The 18,688-nt window shown below is 51.4% G+C and overlaps 6 protein-coding genes across 6 annotated transcripts; 4 read left to right on the forward strand and 2 right to left on the reverse strand.

The window, feature by feature from the left end:
* Window positions 1-1,456: 1,456 nt before the first annotated feature.
* On the forward strand, window positions 1,457-1,950 carry VFPPC_02595 (hypothetical protein; the record flags this gene model as incomplete). Its single annotated transcript, XM_018282218.1, has 2 exons — window positions 1,457-1,540; window positions 1,654-1,950. The coding sequence occupies 2 exons, from the start codon at window positions 1,457-1,459 to the stop codon at window positions 1,948-1,950; spliced, it is 381 nt and encodes a 126-aa protein (XP_018146598.1).
* Window positions 1,951-2,488: 538 nt separating this feature from the next.
* VFPPC_02596 (S-formylglutathione hydrolase) lies at window positions 2,489-3,447 on the forward strand (the record flags this gene model as incomplete). The annotated part of the gene is made up of 3 exons (XM_018282219.1): window positions 2,489-3,154; window positions 3,206-3,310; window positions 3,364-3,447. 3 exons carry the CDS (start codon window positions 2,489-2,491, stop codon window positions 3,445-3,447), a joined length of 855 nt encoding a protein of 284 aa, XP_018146599.1.
* Window positions 3,448-4,508: 1,061 nt separating this feature from the next.
* Window positions 4,509-7,115, reverse strand: VFPPC_02597 (protein mesA; the record flags this gene model as incomplete). Its single annotated transcript, XM_018282220.1, has 3 exons — window positions 4,509-4,928; window positions 4,982-6,226; window positions 6,288-7,115. The coding sequence occupies 3 exons, from the start codon at window positions 7,113-7,115 to the stop codon at window positions 4,509-4,511; spliced, it is 2,493 nt and encodes an 830-aa protein (XP_018146600.1).
* A 1,754-nt stretch (window positions 7,116-8,869) lies between these two features.
* Window positions 8,870-9,845, forward strand: VFPPC_02598 (hypothetical protein; the record flags this gene model as incomplete). The annotated part of the gene is made up of 3 exons (XM_018282221.1): window positions 8,870-8,872; window positions 8,945-9,368; window positions 9,430-9,845. 3 exons carry the CDS (start codon window positions 8,870-8,872, stop codon window positions 9,843-9,845), a joined length of 843 nt encoding a protein of 280 aa, XP_018146601.1.
* Window positions 9,846-12,287: 2,442 nt separating this feature from the next.
* Window positions 12,288-14,544, forward strand: VFPPC_02600 (DnaJ and TPR domain-containing protein; the record flags this gene model as incomplete). The annotated part of the gene is made up of 3 exons (XM_018282223.1): window positions 12,288-12,954; window positions 13,049-14,210; window positions 14,274-14,544. 3 exons carry the CDS (start codon window positions 12,288-12,290, stop codon window positions 14,542-14,544), a joined length of 2,100 nt encoding a protein of 699 aa, XP_018146603.1.
* A 1,835-nt stretch (window positions 14,545-16,379) lies between these two features.
* VFPPC_02602 (short chain dehydrogenase reductase) lies at window positions 16,380-17,241 on the reverse strand (the record flags this gene model as incomplete). Its single annotated transcript, XM_018282225.1, has 3 exons — window positions 16,380-16,555; window positions 16,606-16,835; window positions 16,895-17,241. 3 exons carry the CDS (start codon window positions 17,239-17,241, stop codon window positions 16,380-16,382), a joined length of 753 nt encoding a protein of 250 aa, XP_018146605.1.
* Window positions 17,242-18,688: the final 1,447 nt, after the last annotated feature.

An 18,688-nucleotide genomic window follows, 5' to 3' on the forward strand; every position in this document is an offset into this window, starting at 1 on the left:
TACGGCCATTACATTCAGCTGCATGAATGGTGAACTAACAACTGTATTCACACCGTGAAATACGGTACACTTCAGCGATATCTGACTGTATCAGAGACCATTTTAGCAGTAGGTGGTCTACGGCTAAGACTAAGAACCAGCCATACGGCTGAGGCCAAACTATCCACCGGATACTCCGTACAGACATCTGCAAGAACACCAGTTCTTGCAAGGATCAAGGCAGCGTTAGCGATACGTGTGTAAGGAACGGCTAGTTCGCCAAACAAAGAGATCCCGCCCCGTCACTTGAAAATAGAAACACGCAAAAGCAAGGTTAATACAATGCCGCGTCAGACGCGAGGTTTCCAGCAGACACCACGCATGGATCTTGTCATCGGGCAGATCAACCGACGCATGAAACTGAATCGGGCGATGCCTGATCTTGCTACATCAAAGCGCGAAATAACATTTCCATATAATGACAAAGGACGAAATGCAGTGACATCATGTTTTGTATCACGTCGGGCTCGAGCATCTCGGTTGTGACAAGCACATGCCATGGAGGTGGTTTGCTAAGACCAACGAGCACCGCCAAGACCAGTCTCAACTCCCGTACGCAATGAGCAATGTGCCGAAAAGTAAAACCCAAAAGACAGGACGACAAATCGGAGTCAGCAACACGCAGGGTAAGTTCGTATTAAACATTGATCGACGCTCGCAGATTGGATACGGCTTGGCGCAGGCTTATTTTGAGTGGATGGTGAAGAGCTCGGCCGCTGTGGCGGAGACATGACGTCGGTGCTTGAGTGATTGAGGGCGTGAAGGGGCTGTTTTCGGCTCGTCCAGGGCGGCACTCGGATCAAATGACAGCTGGAAGCTCCAGGGTCTAGGGTCAACTGGTGCAATTGTGCTGTGGGTGACCTCATAGCGGTAACATTGGAGGTGGGGCAGTCTTTCAGCAATACATCCGCTGTTTGGCTCGGGCTCTGGCACAGTGCAGGCAAACAGAGCTTGAGCTGTTCCATTATTAGCAGCCGTTGAATCATGCGCTCCATCAAGTTCCATTGGAATTGTAATTTGCTCACTTTTTTCTGGGACAATGCCAGGAAATCGTCCCTCTACTTCCGTGGAACAAAATGCCGCCCTTGTCCTATAAGAGGCTGGGCTCGCATCTCTTTTAACCACTGATATTAAATAGTGGCTGCATTGACTCCCTTGCGCTGCACCTGCACCCTGCCACGTTGCCCTGCCTGCACGCGCTAGCACCAGCCCGCCTGCATCCTGATACACCTGAGATTACGATTGGCAAGTCAAAATCAAGGGCTTTCGGTTGCTCCTGCCGTCCCTCAGCATCAACTACCGGCCATCCGATTTCTCGAAACATAAAGACCTAGGGCTGCTTTGAGGTTCGCCCATCAAAGCAAATTACGTCGACCACGCACCGCCCTACCTGCACACGACAATTAAACACGCCAACATGAAGTTTTCTACCGTCGCTGCCGTTGTGTCATCGGCCGTTGCCGTTTTCGCCTCTCCCATTGAGAAGCGGGCTGTTGGAGGTGTAAGTTGCTGCCCTTGCGCTGCCAAAGTTCTTTACCCCCGCCACTGTCCCTCCCAATGATGGAAAATGGCTACGTCCCGCGCCGCTGCTACATGAACATTAACACTGCTTAGGTTCTCCTTTGCACCGGTGCCAACTCCACTGGGACCTGCAAATACCAGACATACGAGCTGAACAAGTGCCAGCAACTCGAGAAGCCCTTCTACCAAAACACCAACACCTTTGCCGTCGATGGAGAGGACTTTACCTGCTCACCAAAGCTCATTGACTGTGGTGGCATCTGCACGAGTCCGACTGGCTGTACCTTTGGAGCCGTCGATTTCAACTACGAACACAAGTACAACCTAAGTGCCATATCTTGGGACAAGTACATTACGAGTTTTGAGTGCAACAAAAAGATTAAAAACTAGGGGTCCCCAGTGGCTGGTTTTCAATCTTTCCTGATTTAGTTTCTGCACATAACTTTTAATTCTTTTTGAGATTGGCCAGTGACAGCAGCACACCACACCACACACAAATCATGTTTGGCGGGGAAAGCTCGGCATTGATGGCAGTCTGGGGAGGACGATGTCTGTAAGCTGGACACACAGACGACAAGAGAACAGATGTAATGATACGATACCTCGGCCTGCAAAACGGGCTTTACATAGCTTTATGAACATAGACGGGTTTATTTTACTCAATTGACGACTGTGCATCTTCTTCCAGAGCATGTGGTGACTATCGTGGATATGACGACATGGACATTTTTCGGAGAGATGATCTGGGGAAGCAGCGAAATCGGTGGGGTCAAGCTTCAAACCCCTCCAAGCTCGATCAAGCTACACCCAAGCTACTCACTTACAACCCCAGACATATAAAACTCGACCTCATCTACATCCAAACCATCCCATTCCCAGCCCATACAAACCCAACCAAATCAAAAACCCCGAGATAACATCCCCCAAAATGGCATTCACAACAAACTCCACCATCAACTCCTTCAACGGCCGCATCCTCAAACTCACCCACCAATCCTCCACCACCTCCACCCCTATGAACCTCAACCTCTTCCTCCCCAACACAGCATCACAATCCAACCCCGCCCCCCTCCTAATCTACCTCTCCGGCCTGACCTGCACGCCCGACAACGTCACCGAGAAGGGCTTCCTCCACGCCCACGCCTCGCCCCTCAACCTCGCCCTCCTCTACCCGGACACCTCCCCCCGCGGGACCGACCTCCCCGGCGAACACGACGCCTACGACTTTGGCAGCGCCGCCTCCTTCTACATCGACGCCACCAAGACGCCCTGGTCCAAGAACTACAAGATGGAGACGTATCTGACGAAGGAGCTCCCGCAGCTACTGTTCGACAACTTCAAGGAGTTGGATGGGGGGAAGGTGTCCATCACGGGGCACTCCATGGGCGGACATGGTGCCCTGACGCTGTTTCTGAAGAATCCCGGCGTGTATAAGAGCGTGAGTGCGTTTGCGCCGATTTGCAATCCCAGTCAGTGTCCGTGGGGGGAGAAGGCGTTCACGGGGTATTTGGAGGATAAGGCGGAGTGGGCGAAGCACGATGCTACTGAGTTGTTGAAGGGGTGGAAGGGGGATTTGAATTGTTTGATTGATGTGGTGAGTTCTTTGTGTACCTCTTTAAAGGTTTGGTCTTGACTCATTGTTTAGGGAACTGGTGATAATTTCTACAAGGGGGGTCAGCTTTTGCCAGAGAATTTTGTAAAGGCGGCGGCTGAGAAGGGTATTAATGGGGTGAATGTGCGGTATCAGGATGTAAGTGTTCCTTGGGTCTTGGTTCAGTGTTGAGTGATGTGCTAATTGTTTAGGGGTATGATCATTCGTACTTTTTTATTTCGACTTTTGGGGAGGACCATGTGAAGCATGCTGCTAAGGCGCTGGGATTGCTGTAGGAATTGACTTGGAGGAGGTAGTGAGATTACTATTTTATCAATGTTGAATACGGTGTCATACAGGTATCATACAGCTTCAGATGTGACCACTATTACTCAACTATAACGCATAAAAGAATTCAAAATCTACCCCAGCTACTCCGATATATCGAACCGTCTACTCCAGTCTTCCCTGACCTGCAGCTCAAGCCCAGCATTGAAACGTAGCATCAGCATTCAGCCGAAATAACAACAATATCACAAACCACAAACCGCAGTCAACCGCAAAGCATCCCCAATACAGCATCCCGCCCAACATATACGACCATACCGACCGCTACACAAACCCATACCCAGCATATCGATTCGCCAACAACCCATTCAGCCGATATGCGTTACATCATCTATCACAATATTAGCAAGTAAGTTCTGCACGCCAAGGCAAGCCAACCGAAATACGAAACCCTAAATCCAGGCATAAATACCGAGACAAACTTCACAAGAAATGTAAAAATGTCAAACAGCCAAAATGAAGTTCCTTGTGCTTTTCCTCGCGACGATTGCGGCCGCTGATCTGTGTCCCCAGGAGGGATATCGAGTCGTTACGTGCTGCAGGAAAATTGGCATCGATTACGTCTGCTACAGTATGTTCTTCATTGATACCTTGCAAGGTTGATGGGTGCTAATTTGCAGAAACCCCTGATGGACGGAAATGTCCATTTCCTGGATCTCGGTGCTGTCCCTATGATGGAGCACCGCAATATGTGTGCGAGGAGCCGGTTTCCAAGTGATACATATACGTCACTGTTGATGAGGGGAAAAGATGGCTCGGCCATGATATACTTCAATTAGATGCTTACAGAATCCATCCCATGCAACACCTACCATACTGGTGCCTTCATCTACCCCTTATGTCCATCAGTCATAACCCATACACGACAGCTATTACTTACTCCATTGCAAAATGTAAAATCGAACCGGGACTAAAACGCCGTCCATGGTGGTGATATGCAGCTGTGAATTCAAATGCACCCATGCAATGCCACCCAAATACACAAATCCCACCTAATCCATACATGTGCCTAGCTGATTCTCCGCTCAATGCTGGGACTGAGCCCTTCCTTCTCTAGTTTTGCGCGCATCTCCACGTCCACTTCTCTGCGGATACGCTCGTACGCCAATTTCTCAAAGCGACTGAGGCCCTTCCACCAGTGCTGTCCTGCTTCGTGTTCCGCAACACGACTAAGCAATTCGCTCGTCTTGAGACGTACCTCGCGATCTTGGTGGAATAGTCCGAGGGCGAGGTAGAATAGGCCGGCGTGCGACTCGGGCGCCACATTTAGCAGGAGACATATCTCGTCGTATGAGTGGATGTATTTGGAGAGGGTAAGATAAATGTCCTTGCTTTGAGTAGGCGACAGCCGTTGCATCCGTAAGCGGTCGTGCATGTGTGCCAAGTCTAGTCCCTTTAGAGGTCGAACCGTGTATACTTGCGCGAGGTCCTGTACCTGAGTGTTAGTGGTAGTTCATTGATGGCGGCTAGATGAAGGCGTACCTGAATGTAGCTGTAGTAGCTTCGCGTGTTTCGCCAGCCCTCGATTCGAGTCACATTTCCGGCGAGTTCCTTATTTTTCGCCGCGTCATCTGACCAGACATAGCCGTGGCCGCTGGCGCCGGGAAGTGTCATCCCTTGGTCCTCGCTACCAATGTACAATGCACTTGCTCCGTACACGCTTTCCTCAAACTGGGCTGCAATGCGTGTAAATTTATTGACCCAATCCCTCCATTTGGCTCGAATCACTCTCTCGCCATGACGTATGGCGATACTCTTCAAAATATCGGCCATGAATGCTCCATCGCCCGTGAGATCCTGGCTGTTGTTCGTGTTGCCACTGGCAATAGTCGCCAATGTTGGATTCTGCTGCTGAAAGTATAGCAAACCCTCAGTGACGGCAGCCGGTTCGATCTTGCTGCTAATCTTGATACGACCGCTTGGCAGGTCGCAGAGTATGTCCCACCACTCAGGGTGCATTTCGAAAGTTGGATTGGTGACACCAGCAATAAATCCGGGGACATTCAATAGATCGTCGATTTTGGTCAGGTCGGTATAGGGAAATGCATGCCGAGTGAACCCTCGCAATAACCCGCCAGACGCAAGTGCACAGGCAGCCAGTACAGCTTCTGCAACTTCGCCTGATGGCATGTTGTGGCCCAAGAAAATGATTCGCTTTTGTGTTAATAGCCCGTTGACCAAGACAATGATGGGATGCGTGCCTGAGCCGTTCGTGGTCAAGTGAGGATGAAGTGCAAACGGCTGTGGTGACTTTGCGTGCGTCTCGGAAAAGTTCTGGATGAGCTTGATCAAGGAGAAGTCGCCAACGGTCTCGGGCATAACGGCTGTGGGGACCTTGATGGGAATAGGAATTCCTTTGTACATGACTTTGCTCTCAAACTCATGCGTGTCTCTAGGCACAGAGTATAGCGCCTGGCTTCCACCCTCGACGTGAGCTTTCGTACCGGCTCGAGATATGCCCTGTGGTTTAGCAGGACTCCTTGAATCATCAACCTGTCCGTCTGCCAACCCGTCTGCCCTGTCTTCGACCAATCTTATCTGTATCATCTGCTCAAACTTTTCCACAAACAGGTCTCGGTTTTCACTAGCTAACAAGAGATGTCTCTCGAGGATGCTGAGCCGCGGCATAAGCGACAGGTCCATGGCGTTGACGGCGTCGTAAAGCATAGAAAGGGTTTCAGGGACCGGTGACTTGAAATATTCCTCCAGCGCAAGTAAGAGCAGGGGCTAAACAGGCAAACACTCCATTAGTTAGATGTATCTTTGGAAGATGGACAGATCAGCTCACCTTGTAAATGTGTAAAAATGGATGCCGCGTGCAAATAGCCATGGCCTTGACAATCGCACCACGCTTCACAGACTTGTCATGTTTGGTATTCACGAGGTTCAAGACATAAATCAATGGCGGCCCTTCTCCGCCTTCAGGCTCGCTATCAGTCGACTCGTCATCCAAATCATCGTCTTCATCATCCTCTATATCTTCATCGTCGTCATCGTCAAATACATCCCCGTCGTCAGCTTCCGTGACAACTCCCGCGGCTCTGTTTCTCCGCCTTCTGCGTAATTGTCGCCTACGCTCCTTTGCCTGCCTCTCAGCATCCTCTTCTTCCTGACTGGTGTCTTTGTGCAAGAAGAATATGGTCCAGTCTTGATTTCGAGCATGTGCTTGATCGGGAAGCATAAGTTCTGCCAGCATGTTCTCGTCTCCGGTGATGGCGACTGGATACTGGTGTTCCATTACTGGACCCCGGTCAATGTCGAACGAAGCCACCAGGATATATTCGACATGATTATCGGCTGACCCTCGGGGGTACTGCGATTTGAGCTTTCTCGATGATCGGGCGTCCGCTCCTAATCTTCGTGGAGCTGACAAGCTCGAGTGCTGAGATGATGGGGCCAGCGATGGCGTTTTGGACTTGGAACTCGGGTCCGAGGTGTGGTCGGTGTCGGTCACGGGCAGCTGGGGCGACCGCGCCTGACGAGAGGTTTGTGACATTTGTGAGGGGGATCGTGACGATGGAAATGATGCGAGAGATGCTCGTTGGTTGGATAAGGAACCATTCGACTGGTTGTTCATTCCGTTTTGCCGGTTCACATACGGTAGAGCGGTGGCCATGATGAGCACATTAACGCCTTATGCAAGCAGACCCGATGGCAGCTGATAATGGCCGTTAGGGCCGTCGACCAGAGCTTCCAACGGGGTTTCCTCTGGTCAATGGAGGTTGGTAGGCGGAGAGATGTCGGCCACAAATCGGATTCCACCTCCCCCTTGTCGGTAGTCGTTTAGATGATCTAGAAGACCTGCCGTGTTTCTTGGGGGTTTCTCCTCTCCGTTCTGCTCTCTCGGGTCGGTGGCTATCCGATCAAACGGTTTCCCCCGCCTAAATCAATAGGGGCGTCCAAGGAAACCAGGGAGAAGGATTGGATTGGACAATTGGGTAGCTGTTTAGTCAATGGGTAGTTGGTTCCTGTTTCAAGAGCCAGCATCCGGGGCCGTGGCAGCGTCAATGTTCGATGGACGAAGAACTCGATGTCCAGGTTGAGCCCGCAACGCCGTCAAGGCATGCGGTGTCTGCCCGCAGAAGCACCGCCGTTGAGGGAAACTAGGCGATCTTCAAGATGCGACAGTTTGTATCAAAGTCAGGGCAATGAACAGAGGAGAAGCTGACCGAGATTTGTCTGGCGAGGGGTAGCACCGAGACATGATCCGCCGTCGATTGCGACAAGCACCAGACTCCTGAATCTGGACCAGGGGTCGCAACCGCAAGTAGCAAGGGTAGCGGTCGGCGGAGTTTTAGTTGGTGGGCTTGGATCAATGGCTTGGATCCATGCAAAGGGACATGGAAGGATGGGAAAGCAAACGTGTGGATGGATCAAATGGCAGATGGCTGACTTTGGCGTGGCCGTGGCCGGATTCCTGGTCAGGGCTCGTCCGATGAATGGCTGTGGGCAATCAATTACTCGAGAGTCGGAGGTCAATATTTTTTTTATTGGCTCCATGACGGCGGTTGTACATGGAAGCAACATGTCATCCCAAGTTCTCAATGCAAGCCTCGGCAAGTTCCAATGCCAATTGGCAGGCAATCACCCCGAATTGTCTGGTCCTGAGAGCACGAACTGTATGCTTTGTCTGTCCTGCGTAATCTGTGACCGCTCTTTTGCGGAGCGTTCTTTGTATGTATCATCTGGACGCCATACATATATGCATGCACGCCAAAGAACCACACCAAATCTGGAGCATCAGTTTGAGCAAACTGCGATTTCAGTGTCCAGTCAGCTCAAGGGTTCAATATTGGGGGCTTCAGGGCCTGCTCCCCTGTAAATAGGGGGGAAACACGCACCGTTATTGGCTGTATGGCTCAGCATCGTCTTGCCAGGGGCCGTTCGATAGCCAGCCGTAGCCAAGTAACAGCGACCCCACCTTCAAGTGCTCTCTTGCCGCCGTCGGCCCCAGGCACAGAAACGCATGTGGCTAGTGTGTGGTGAGCCTCGCACCAGCCCGGCGGGATGTTGGCGCCACAGGTCGTGTGACAGCCACAGATACCCCCCCGCTTCGGCTGCAAGGCTGTCGTTGTCATGGAGGTATTGTTTACTTTGGCTGCAGACCTCGTCGAATCATGTCCTCTCGCTTGACTCTGCGCAGGTACCTTGATTTCCAAAACTTCTCGCCAATCGCATAGCAAATTCGTAAATAGTCAAGAAATCGAAGAACAAAGTGTTTCGACAACGGCGTTTCTCTCTCTCACTTTTCGCACGTTTGATCCTCTCCAGCTTGCATTACCCTTCCTACCGTCTCAGGAACTCCACCTGGATCAGCACGTTCCTTGGCCAACCATCAGATAGTCCCCGGACGAAACCGCCACGGTCAGAATGGTAAGAGCTACGCTACGGGGCTGACAAGTCTTGAAGAATACCCCTTCTGACACTGTTCTCTTCAATTCACAGTCTGTTTCAACATCGTATAAACGATCTCCCCTGGGATACGGCTCGCCTCCATCTCGCAACTCGCCGTTTCGACGACCCGAATCTCCAGCTTCACCATCACCATTGCGATATACGACACCCAGTAGCTCTCCTACCAAGTCCGGTCCACCAGCTGGAACATCGCGATTTACCCAACCAACTACTCCCCCCACTCCCAAGAGCAGTTGGACACCACAGGGACAATCTTCAGACACAATGGCAGCATCAGCACAAAGATTATCACAACTGACGGCAGCGGCCTCACAACCTTTAGGAAGCGGAAACGCGCTCTCACAACTTCAGCCGGCTCAGGTCAGGACACTAAGGGACGGATTCCAGATTTTGGATCGAGACTGTGATGGCGTCGTCAATCGCGAAGATGTGGCTGATATGCTGGGACAATTGGGTATGTCAACAACAACGCTCCCAGATCAAGTTCTCACGAAATGCTAAATCTGTCGATGCAGGTCTTCCAAACGGCGCGTCAGATGTCTCACAATTTTTCCCTCCTTCAAAACCTCAAACCATTGCGTTGGCAGCATTCTTGAATTCTCTGGCAGAAACGCTCTGTCAGCTGTCGCCTAGCGCTGAACTGATTTCGGCATTTTCTGCTTTCGACGACGATGACAGTGGCCAGGTGGATTGGGCTGAGCTCAGGGACGCGCTGCTGAACACGGCACCAGAACCTGGTGAACGACCTCTGACTGCGGCAGAGGTTGACCGTATTGTCAACGGCTTCACCGGTAGACGAGCGTTCAATCGTAACATCAATGCACAGCTGGGCGCTAAGAAGGGAGAGGTGTTCAAGTATAACGAGTTTGTCCATTCAATCATGGGTTCTAACGCGGGGCCTGAAGGATCGTCGCACGAAATCGCAGAATGATGATGTCAGAGGGGTATTTGGAAGATGATGAGCGGCGCAAGACTGTCAGATTGGTGTATCGGTTTGGCTTGTATTCGGTGCAACTGTGTTTGGATAGGGGATTGTGCCGTACTGAATGTATTTGTGAGAGGCGCACAACTTTTATGACAGGAACAATGGTTGGACAAACTTCTTGGCGTTAGTATTAGCATTGATACGCTTGGTAGGGCCTCAACCAATGAATGACATGTTCACATTTGTGTAAATTGGATAGCCGCCAGGGTGGCTCAGGATTTTAATGAAGGAGAGGGTTGGCGAAATTAATAATGACGGCGAGGGGAAGGAGCTGAGGGCCATGTCTGGAGTACCTTGTCATGTATTTTCGGTGGAAAGGGTACAACAACTGCCTGATTATTTATGTCTTGTGCGGCATGAGTGGTAAAACCTGGTACAGATGAAGCATTCAAAAGAAATTATGCTGGCAACAGAATCACATGGATACACGGGGAGCAGCTTTTCGATCTTGTGCTCCGTCGGGAGTGCCAGTTCATTGCACGCTGCAATAGCTAGGAGAATAGGTGCTGCAACCGCGCCAACTATTGGCAAGAAGACAGACGCTATAGTTTCTCCGGTCGGCAGTCCGCTGCAGCTAAAGCAACACTCCCGCTGTCAAAGTCTGTTTCGTCAGCACAAGTGTGTCCGGTGTCTCTGTGTGAGCCGGGACGGAGTCGGAACCTGGCACCACTGGTCTGCCCCTCCAAACTTGCACCAGCCCACCCTCCTAGCCCGCCGACTGGTCGTGCCAATGGAAGCTTCGAGAATCGTTTTTGATAGTAAAGTACGTATCGTCATCACCATAGATGCAAAACCCCGCTACTTGCAAAGCGACTTTCTTTCGCACACGCCCCTGCAAGCCGCATGCACAAGTCAAGTGTTCCACCAGTTCAGCATCACATCCACTTGATAGGACAGCGCACTGGCCGACATGCTGCACCCAGAGTGGTTGCTGATACAACAATGCAGGTGACAGAGGTGACTGGTTGTTGTTCGTCGAACGAGCAAGAAAGACAGGATTCGATAGAGTGGAAGAAAACCAATGGCTGGGGAAGAGGAGTGAAGAAGGACGTCGAAGACAGGAGACAGCCAACAGCATAGTCTTTGTTGACTTTGGTTTTCGACCAACAGCTAGAGTCGAGTTGCCCAACGCGCAGATAGCAGAGCGGCACTGATGACACTCTGTGGCGACAGGAAAAAGTCCCCTGTTTTCCGGGGGGTTGGTTAACGACCCCTGACGTGTGTTCGTGATATTGGCATATTTTTTTTTGGATACCCATTTTGAGAGCTTGCATCTCGAGGCGACAGACGAGCCATGCGTGCTATTATGTGCATTCTGGGGTTAGGCATTCAGTTTCGCAAATCGGATGGATATGAGCCATCAAAGAAGAGTGAATTGCTGTCGTCAATTTTTAGAGGGTTATTCTTAACATTGGTTACTTTAATGTTCTTTTATTTTTTGTTCCCCCAAATCAAGTGACGTGACTGACCGACTGACTGACTGACTGACTGACTGAGCTCGACCCCCGTTTGGCATCTCACATCTGGCATCCGCTCCAGTCCATTTCCATCCATGTCCACGTCAAGTCTGGTCCAAGTCTGTTTCTTTTCTGCTTCTGCACCTCCAGACCAAGCAAGTCCAGTCGATTCAAGCCCACGGTCCGCAGCCGCCTCACCTCCGTACTCCGTCCCAGTTGCCAGGCAGGCCACAAATTAGTTGCGGCCCAGTCAAAGACCAGTCAAAACGTGGCCTGTCCATGTCACTTTTGGTGCAGCTGATAACTTAAATCGTGGGCTGGGCTGGTATCTGCTTTTGCTTCTCGTCCCTCTTGTCCTCATCTCTCGTGCTCATTGCGCCGCCTCTTTTGCTTGACATTACTTGACATTTCTTGCGCACCGCGACGCTTCTTCTGGTCACAGCCCTTTCCCTTCCTTCTCGCCACGACCAAAAAAAAAGGACATTTGCCCTCTTCGCGTAACGACATTACCTGGCCGTTCCGACTCTTCAACGATCCTGACAAACCAAGAAAATTAACGACGCCTAATCCACGACCAAAAAAAAGCTGCGCACCGAAACATCCTCCATCGGCTCTCAAAGTGCTTGCCCCTAAGCAATAGCTCGCTGATCAGCTCGGGACGGGCCTGACGCCTCCTAACCACGCCGAACTTAGCTCAGCTTACTATTTAGTCCATCCATCCATCCATCCATTCAACTCGGCCAGCCTAGTTCGAGTCCAGTCTTTTCCTTTCCAGCCAAGCCGCGGGCCCCTTTAGGCCTTTAATGCTGGTTAAGTGCCGCCACACCCCCTTCGCAGTCTAATATCCGGCATAACCTTGTTTCGGGACAGCCCTGCTCCATCTTGGCCGTCCCGCCCATAACCAAAGGCCCGTTTGGTACTGCCTAGAAAGATGAAGTTCTTTGGCGGAAGCAAAAAGCAATCGTCAACTTCCAATTCGTCGTCAAGGAAGCACACCCCGAGTTCAAGCGTTGACGACCGCGACTTTTTCCCTCGCGAGACTCATCCGCACTCGGAGCCCTCGTCGCCCACAAAGAACTCATCCAGCAATACTAATAAGTCCCCATCAAAAAAAAGTTCCCGGCCCGCATCTTACCGGGAGTCAAGGGACTCTGAAAAGTCATCATCTTCTTCCTCCACACCTCGTCACGCGAGACTCTCCAGACACTCCACAGAGCCGCCGTCGACTTCGTCCTCGCGACGCAGTAAATTCGACCCCGATACTCATCCTCTCAATTTGCCTCCCGAGGAGCGTCGTCGCCTTTCCAAATTGTCTAATTCCACAATGAGCGATCAGATGGACGTCGACCGGGAGCCCGTTAACGGCGCCTCGTCGCCTGCCTCCCAGTCGCAGAGTAACCCTTCGGCTCAAACAAACTTCTCGGTTCCCATCACCAATGGAACTCATCACAGTGAGGCTCCCGCGCCGCCACCTCACGGATCTAATCCCTCCAGTCCTGTACCGACACCGGAGGACGACGCAGAAGCATACAAGGCTGCCGGAAACAGGTTTTTCAAGGAGAAAAACTACACCAAAGCTATTGAGCAATATTCCAAAGGTACAGTACTACTAACTCACACAAACTTTGCCATGGTGCGCCCGCATCGACTTAGAAGACGCATACTAACATTTTTGTTGTTTCACTGCCATAGCCGTCGACCTTTTTCCCAACTCAGCAACCTACCTGAGCAATCGCGCTGCCGCTCGCATGTCTAATGGCCAATACACTACAGCTTTGGAAGATTGCAGTCGCGCCGCCGAGATCGACCCGCAAAACACCAAGATTCTACTTCGCCTCGGCCGTATCTACACTGCCCTCGGCCGCCCCGACGATGCCTTGCTGATGTTTGGTCGCATCTCACCGGCACCGTCCGCCAAAGACATGGCTCCCGCCAAGGAAATGCAGTACCACATTGATACTGCTAAGCACATTTTGGAGCAAGGCACTGGTGCTCACATGGCTCTCCATGCTTTGGATCGGGCGGAGCGTGGGTTGGGACATGGCGTTCCAAAACCTCGCAAGTGGCAGCTCTTGCGCGGTGATGCGCATTTACTCGTTGGCAGCGAAAATTCTCTGGGTGAGGCACAGGGCATTGCGATGGCTCTGCTACGGAGCAATACACAAGATCCTGACGCTCTGGTTCTCCGCGGCCGAGTTCTCTACGCCCAGGGCGACAATGCAAAGGCCATTCAGTCGTTCCGTATGGCCATTAGCTTCGACCCAGACTACCGCGCAGCCATCAAGTGGATGAGGACGGTACAGAAGCTAGACAAGATGAAGGAGGAAGGCAATGTCGAGTTCAAGGCTGGCCGATTCCAGCCCGCTATCGAAAAATACACCGAAGCTCTGGAAGTGGATCCAACCAACCGCGGCATTAACGCAAAGCTCCTTCAGAACCGCGCCGTGTGCAAGATTAAGCTCAAGCAATACGACGGGGCAGTTGCTGATGCGGAAAAGGCCGTCAGCCTAGACCCCAGCTACCTCAAGGCCAGAAAGACCAAGGCCAACGCTCTGGGCCAAGCTGGAAAATGGGAGGACGCCGTCAAGGAGTGGAAGTCGGTTCAGGAGGCTGACCCAGAGGATCGCACCATTCCGAAGGAGGTTCGCAAAGCAGAGCTCGAACTGAAGAAGAGCAAGCGAAAGGACTATTACAAGATCCTAGGCGTAGAAAAGGATTGCACTCTTGACGATATCAAGAAGGCCTACCGCAAGATGGCCGTCAAGCTGCACCCTGACAAGAACCTAGACGATCCAGAAGCCGATGCCAAGTTCAAGGACTTGTCAGAAGCTTATGAGACCTTGAGCGACCCTCAGTAAGTTTTTCTATGCACGCTACAATACCTGTTTGAATGTTTTCCCCACTAACACATCTATAGGAAGAAGGCCTCCTACGACAATGGGGACGACCTCATGGACCCGGCAGACATGTTTGGCGGCGGCATGGGCGGCGGTATGGGTGGCATGGGCGGAATCGACCCCGAGATTCTGTTCAGCATGATGGGTAACCAGGGAGGCTTCGGCGGAGGCGGCTTCCGATCCGCTGGAGGCTTCCCAGGTGGTGCAGGAGGATTCCCAGGCGGCGCTCAGTTCAACTTTGCCAACGCCGGCGGCGGCAGGCAGCGAGGCGGTGGATTCCCCTTTCAGTGACCATCCGACGACGAGTTAGGGAGCGAGGAGGAGGACACAGCTGAGTGGGAGACTGACGAAGACGGCGACGATGCTTGGGACACACACAACCCACACGAACATGCCACGGCCAAGGATAAGCTGCGGCATGAACACCAGCGCCGTACTGACGCCAACAACAATCTAGTTGATACGCTACGACAGTATGGCATGGGACTTCTGGCGGCATTTGTACTGTTACCGCCGCACCTTGTCGTAGTAGCTGCCGTCTGCATGGCAGTGGTGTATATGTTGATGAGATATGTTGGGCAAAAGTAGCCACAGGACCAAACCGACTGACTGGATAGACATTTTTGTTTTTGGAAGGGAAACTAAAGACCTCAAGACGCGCATCGCATGTCCACCATTTACAAGGCGTTATAAACCATGTTGATTATTTTATTTACTCATTTTTAAACCATTCTTAGTCACCGTGTCTCTACTTTCTGGAAACAGGCACGACAAGCTAGGCTTGTCAGGGATAAATAGAAGTAGACGTTGTGTATATTTGTGATTCTTCCAAGGGTATCATGCTCCATCTCCATTGCCTCATCCCATTCACTTTCCCAAATGCCATTCGCACACCTTAACTCTCACCTCAACTCCCATTCATATTCGCATTCGTAGTCGCATTCACATTCGAATTCGAATTCGACCCCAAACTCGAGGCATCTCCCCCCGTCTCCCTAACAACCCTCTCCACATCCCCCCTCAACTCGGGCAACGCACTCCCCATCTCCCGCGCCAACACGTCCCGAAACTCCCCAAACGCACGCATCTTCCCCCTCATGAGCTGATTGCCCCTGCGCACGAGCTCCACAAACTCGCGGGTGTAAATGTCGGGATTGCGCCCGTTTTCCACGTACTCTAGTAATTCGGGGGGTACGGACGGCATATTCGCTGTTGATGAGGTGTTGTGCAGTGTTTGGAGGGAGGAGGAGAGTGTTTTTCTGGGATTGTTAGATGCGCAGTGAGGCGGGTAGGGGGGGCGTACATTTCGTTGGAGAGGACTTCGCGGCTTGGACGGCCGGTTGTGTCGTAGGTTGATACTTGGACCATGACTTGGTAGAGGTCTTGGATGATGTCTTTGAGCTGTTCTGGGGGGTTGTTAGTGTGTGTGAGGGAGGAGGGAGGGAGGATGGGCGTACGCTCGAGGACGTCGTGGTCGAATCTGTCGACGGGCGCCATTGTGGTGGTGATGGTTGTGGTGGTTATGTTTGGTGTTTGGTTTGGTTTGGTTGACGGTTGTGGTTGTGGTTGTGCTTTGGATGATGTGGGGCATTTTGACTAGCTGGGACTGTGGATGCAGATGAGGATTCCCCGTACGCAAAGGTAAATTCTACTTGACGGTTGGGTTGGCATTGATGGCGGGAAGAAGAGAGAAAAGAGGTCAATTGTAGGTGCATTTAATATATGCAAGCGAAACTGGCCGCAGGCCGAAGCTCGTTGCAGGCGGCCCCCGGCAGGGCTCCCAGAGGGATTATGGAGGGATAATAACAGTGAAAGCTCCACGGAAGGGCGGGAATTCCAGTCAACAGTAGCTAAATTCATCAGCTTTCAAAGTGCCAAGTTCATCTTCATGATGTTCAACAAGCAACTAGCCGGGAATATCTTTAGATCAACGGTAAATTCGTTGACATCCCGGCTGTTTTTTTGGGTTGAGTCGAAATTGAGTTTTGGAACTGGGAATACGCAGCCGTAGGAGTCTTGGTGGGAGCACGAATAATGTGCAAACTCATGTCATTGTTTTTCTGATACCTATGCTACATACATCTCGGAAACATACAAGAGAGTGCAAGTTTATACTTGTACGTTAACTACCTGGTCGTGTATCCGCCATTGGCAAACAGCGTCTGCCCAGTAATCCACCCGCCCTCGGTGACGAGGAACCGAATAATTGGCGCAATGTCCTCAATCTTGGTGAGACGGTTGCCTATTGCCTGGCTCTTGTGGAAAGCAACAGCTTCGGGGGACTCTTGGGGGTAGAAGAAAGCTGTGACATGTTAGTGCCGTGTTATCCCCATTTCGAGGCTAAACACTTACGAGTGTCCATAGGTCCAGGAGCAACTGCATTTACGCTAATTCCACGTGGCTGCAGTTCCTTTGCGACACCTCGAGTGAAGTGCTCAACGGGAGCCTTGGAGCCGGCATAAGAAGTATAGAAGCCTGTAAATGCGGCGAGTAGGGCGGTAACAATGGTGATGAGCTTGCCGCCATCCTCGACGTTCTTGGCACCAGCCTTGAGAATAAAGAATGCTGACTTGGAGTTGACCCTGAATGTCGTTAGCTTGCTAATGCAGGGGACATGGGGCCGTTGATTTGGATGTCTTACGCAAACATCTCATCGTATTCAGCCTCTGAAATCTCTCCAATAGGCTTCTTGAGCACCTTGCCCACCGTGTTGACAACAATATCTATCTTGCCAAAGTCCTTTTTGACAGAATCGAAGAGCTTGTTCACGGCGGCCTCGGTGGTCAAATCGGCCTGGTAGAACTGGAACTTGATTCCCGGGTACTTTTCCTTTAGCAACTTTTCGAACTTGACAGCATCCTCCTTTGACTTGGGGGAGTTGTAATGCAGAGCCAAGTTGGCTCCTAGTCCGGCGAGCTCCTTGGCAATTTCGGCACCAAGGTTCTTGGCTCCTCCGGTGATGAGGGCTGTCTTGCCTTTGAGAGACATGGTGTTGTACAGGTACTGCGTACGAGTTGGTGTGTTGATATGTTTCAATTGGGGGTGATTCAGTGCTATGAAGGTTCTTAGCACCTCTCAAAGTCCAAGTCAACCATCTTTGGACCTTTTATACGTCGTTTGGCCGTCGCTGTGTCTGCCGTTTTCATGCTTCAGTCATCTCGAAAGTTAAACGGATTTCAAGCCCCGAAAGTCGAGCTTAGCTCCGTGATGATCTTCAATGCCCCAACTATGCCAAAAGGCGAATACTAGCCAGCCACTTGGACAAGGTACGGCCTTGCCATCCTTGAGGGCATGATATAATTTGACTTCACTAGAGGCGCCTGTTGCAGACACCTCTTTGGGAAAGGAGCAAAGACCTGGGTGACGGAATGTGCGGGTCAGAACGTTGAGTTCAACGGGGGCGCATGAAGCTAAGTTTTGATTTGCTCCGACTGGTGGAGAGCTGGGGGCACAGGTTACTGTCGAGTTCTCTCAGTTATGGTTCAAGGGTGACAGGTCAAGAATGCGGCACTTGGTTTCAGATGCATTGCCTCGATCTGGTTAGACCAGAACTCAAGTTGTTGTCAATCCCCTCTTTCCGGTGACGATCCTCGTGGCCATGCAACCAATATGAACAACTCCTCCCAGCGCTTTGGTTCAGCCGTTGGGCAAAGTTAGCTCTCCATGTCGCATTGCCCGACCCAATCGTATCAGTATAGCTCATTCTGTTCCAGGTCCGTTTGGCGCCGTGGATCTCGCTGGATGGTGCCTGTGATGCTCGTTCGTTTGTGTTCTCGATGAGGTTGAGTCTGGGTTCCCAGACGAGTTGGACTCCTCCGCTCAGCTAACGCCACTTAACGGGTGCTCCGAACAATTCTTGTGGTGGACAACACAGGCATTTTGAGTAACCAAGCTGAGGAAAAAGAAAGCATGCTCGACGCAACACAGGAATTGGAAATGTGGGCAAAGGAACAGGAAGCGAATTGAATGCACTCGTGACTTTGTCGGATTTACGGAGAGGAGCTGGTGCAACCTCCTTAGCTCCTTCCTTCCCATCTGCATTTGAACCTCCCACGGTCGACAAGCCAGACAACCTCCACCCGTAATTCTATTCAACCAGACAAGATCAGACATCCCCATGACTCTCACCATCCCTAGGCTTGGGATTAACCGCAGCCTAAGAGGATATTTCTGGCTGTTGTACCTTACACGCACATATTCCCGATCCTTGGTTCCATCGGCTTTAAGGCCACACCAAGCCAAGCTAACGGCAGGGACTGCATCATATCCGTTGCCACAGTCAATTACCAATACATTATCTACGGACCCAACTTTGTGGTAAACTGTTTCTCGTCTCACATTCGGAGTTAACAATATCCAACCATTTCCTAATTAGGTGGCTGCAAGCCGCAACTCTTCCCTGCCTCAACTGCGCCGTGTTCGGCATCCTCGTCGA

Source organism: Pochonia chlamydosporia, chromosome 2, assembly GCF_001653235.2.
Source record: "Pochonia chlamydosporia 170 chromosome 2, whole genome shotgun sequence".
Taxonomy (NCBI): Eukaryota; Fungi; Ascomycota; class Sordariomycetes; order Hypocreales; family Clavicipitaceae; genus Pochonia; species Pochonia chlamydosporia.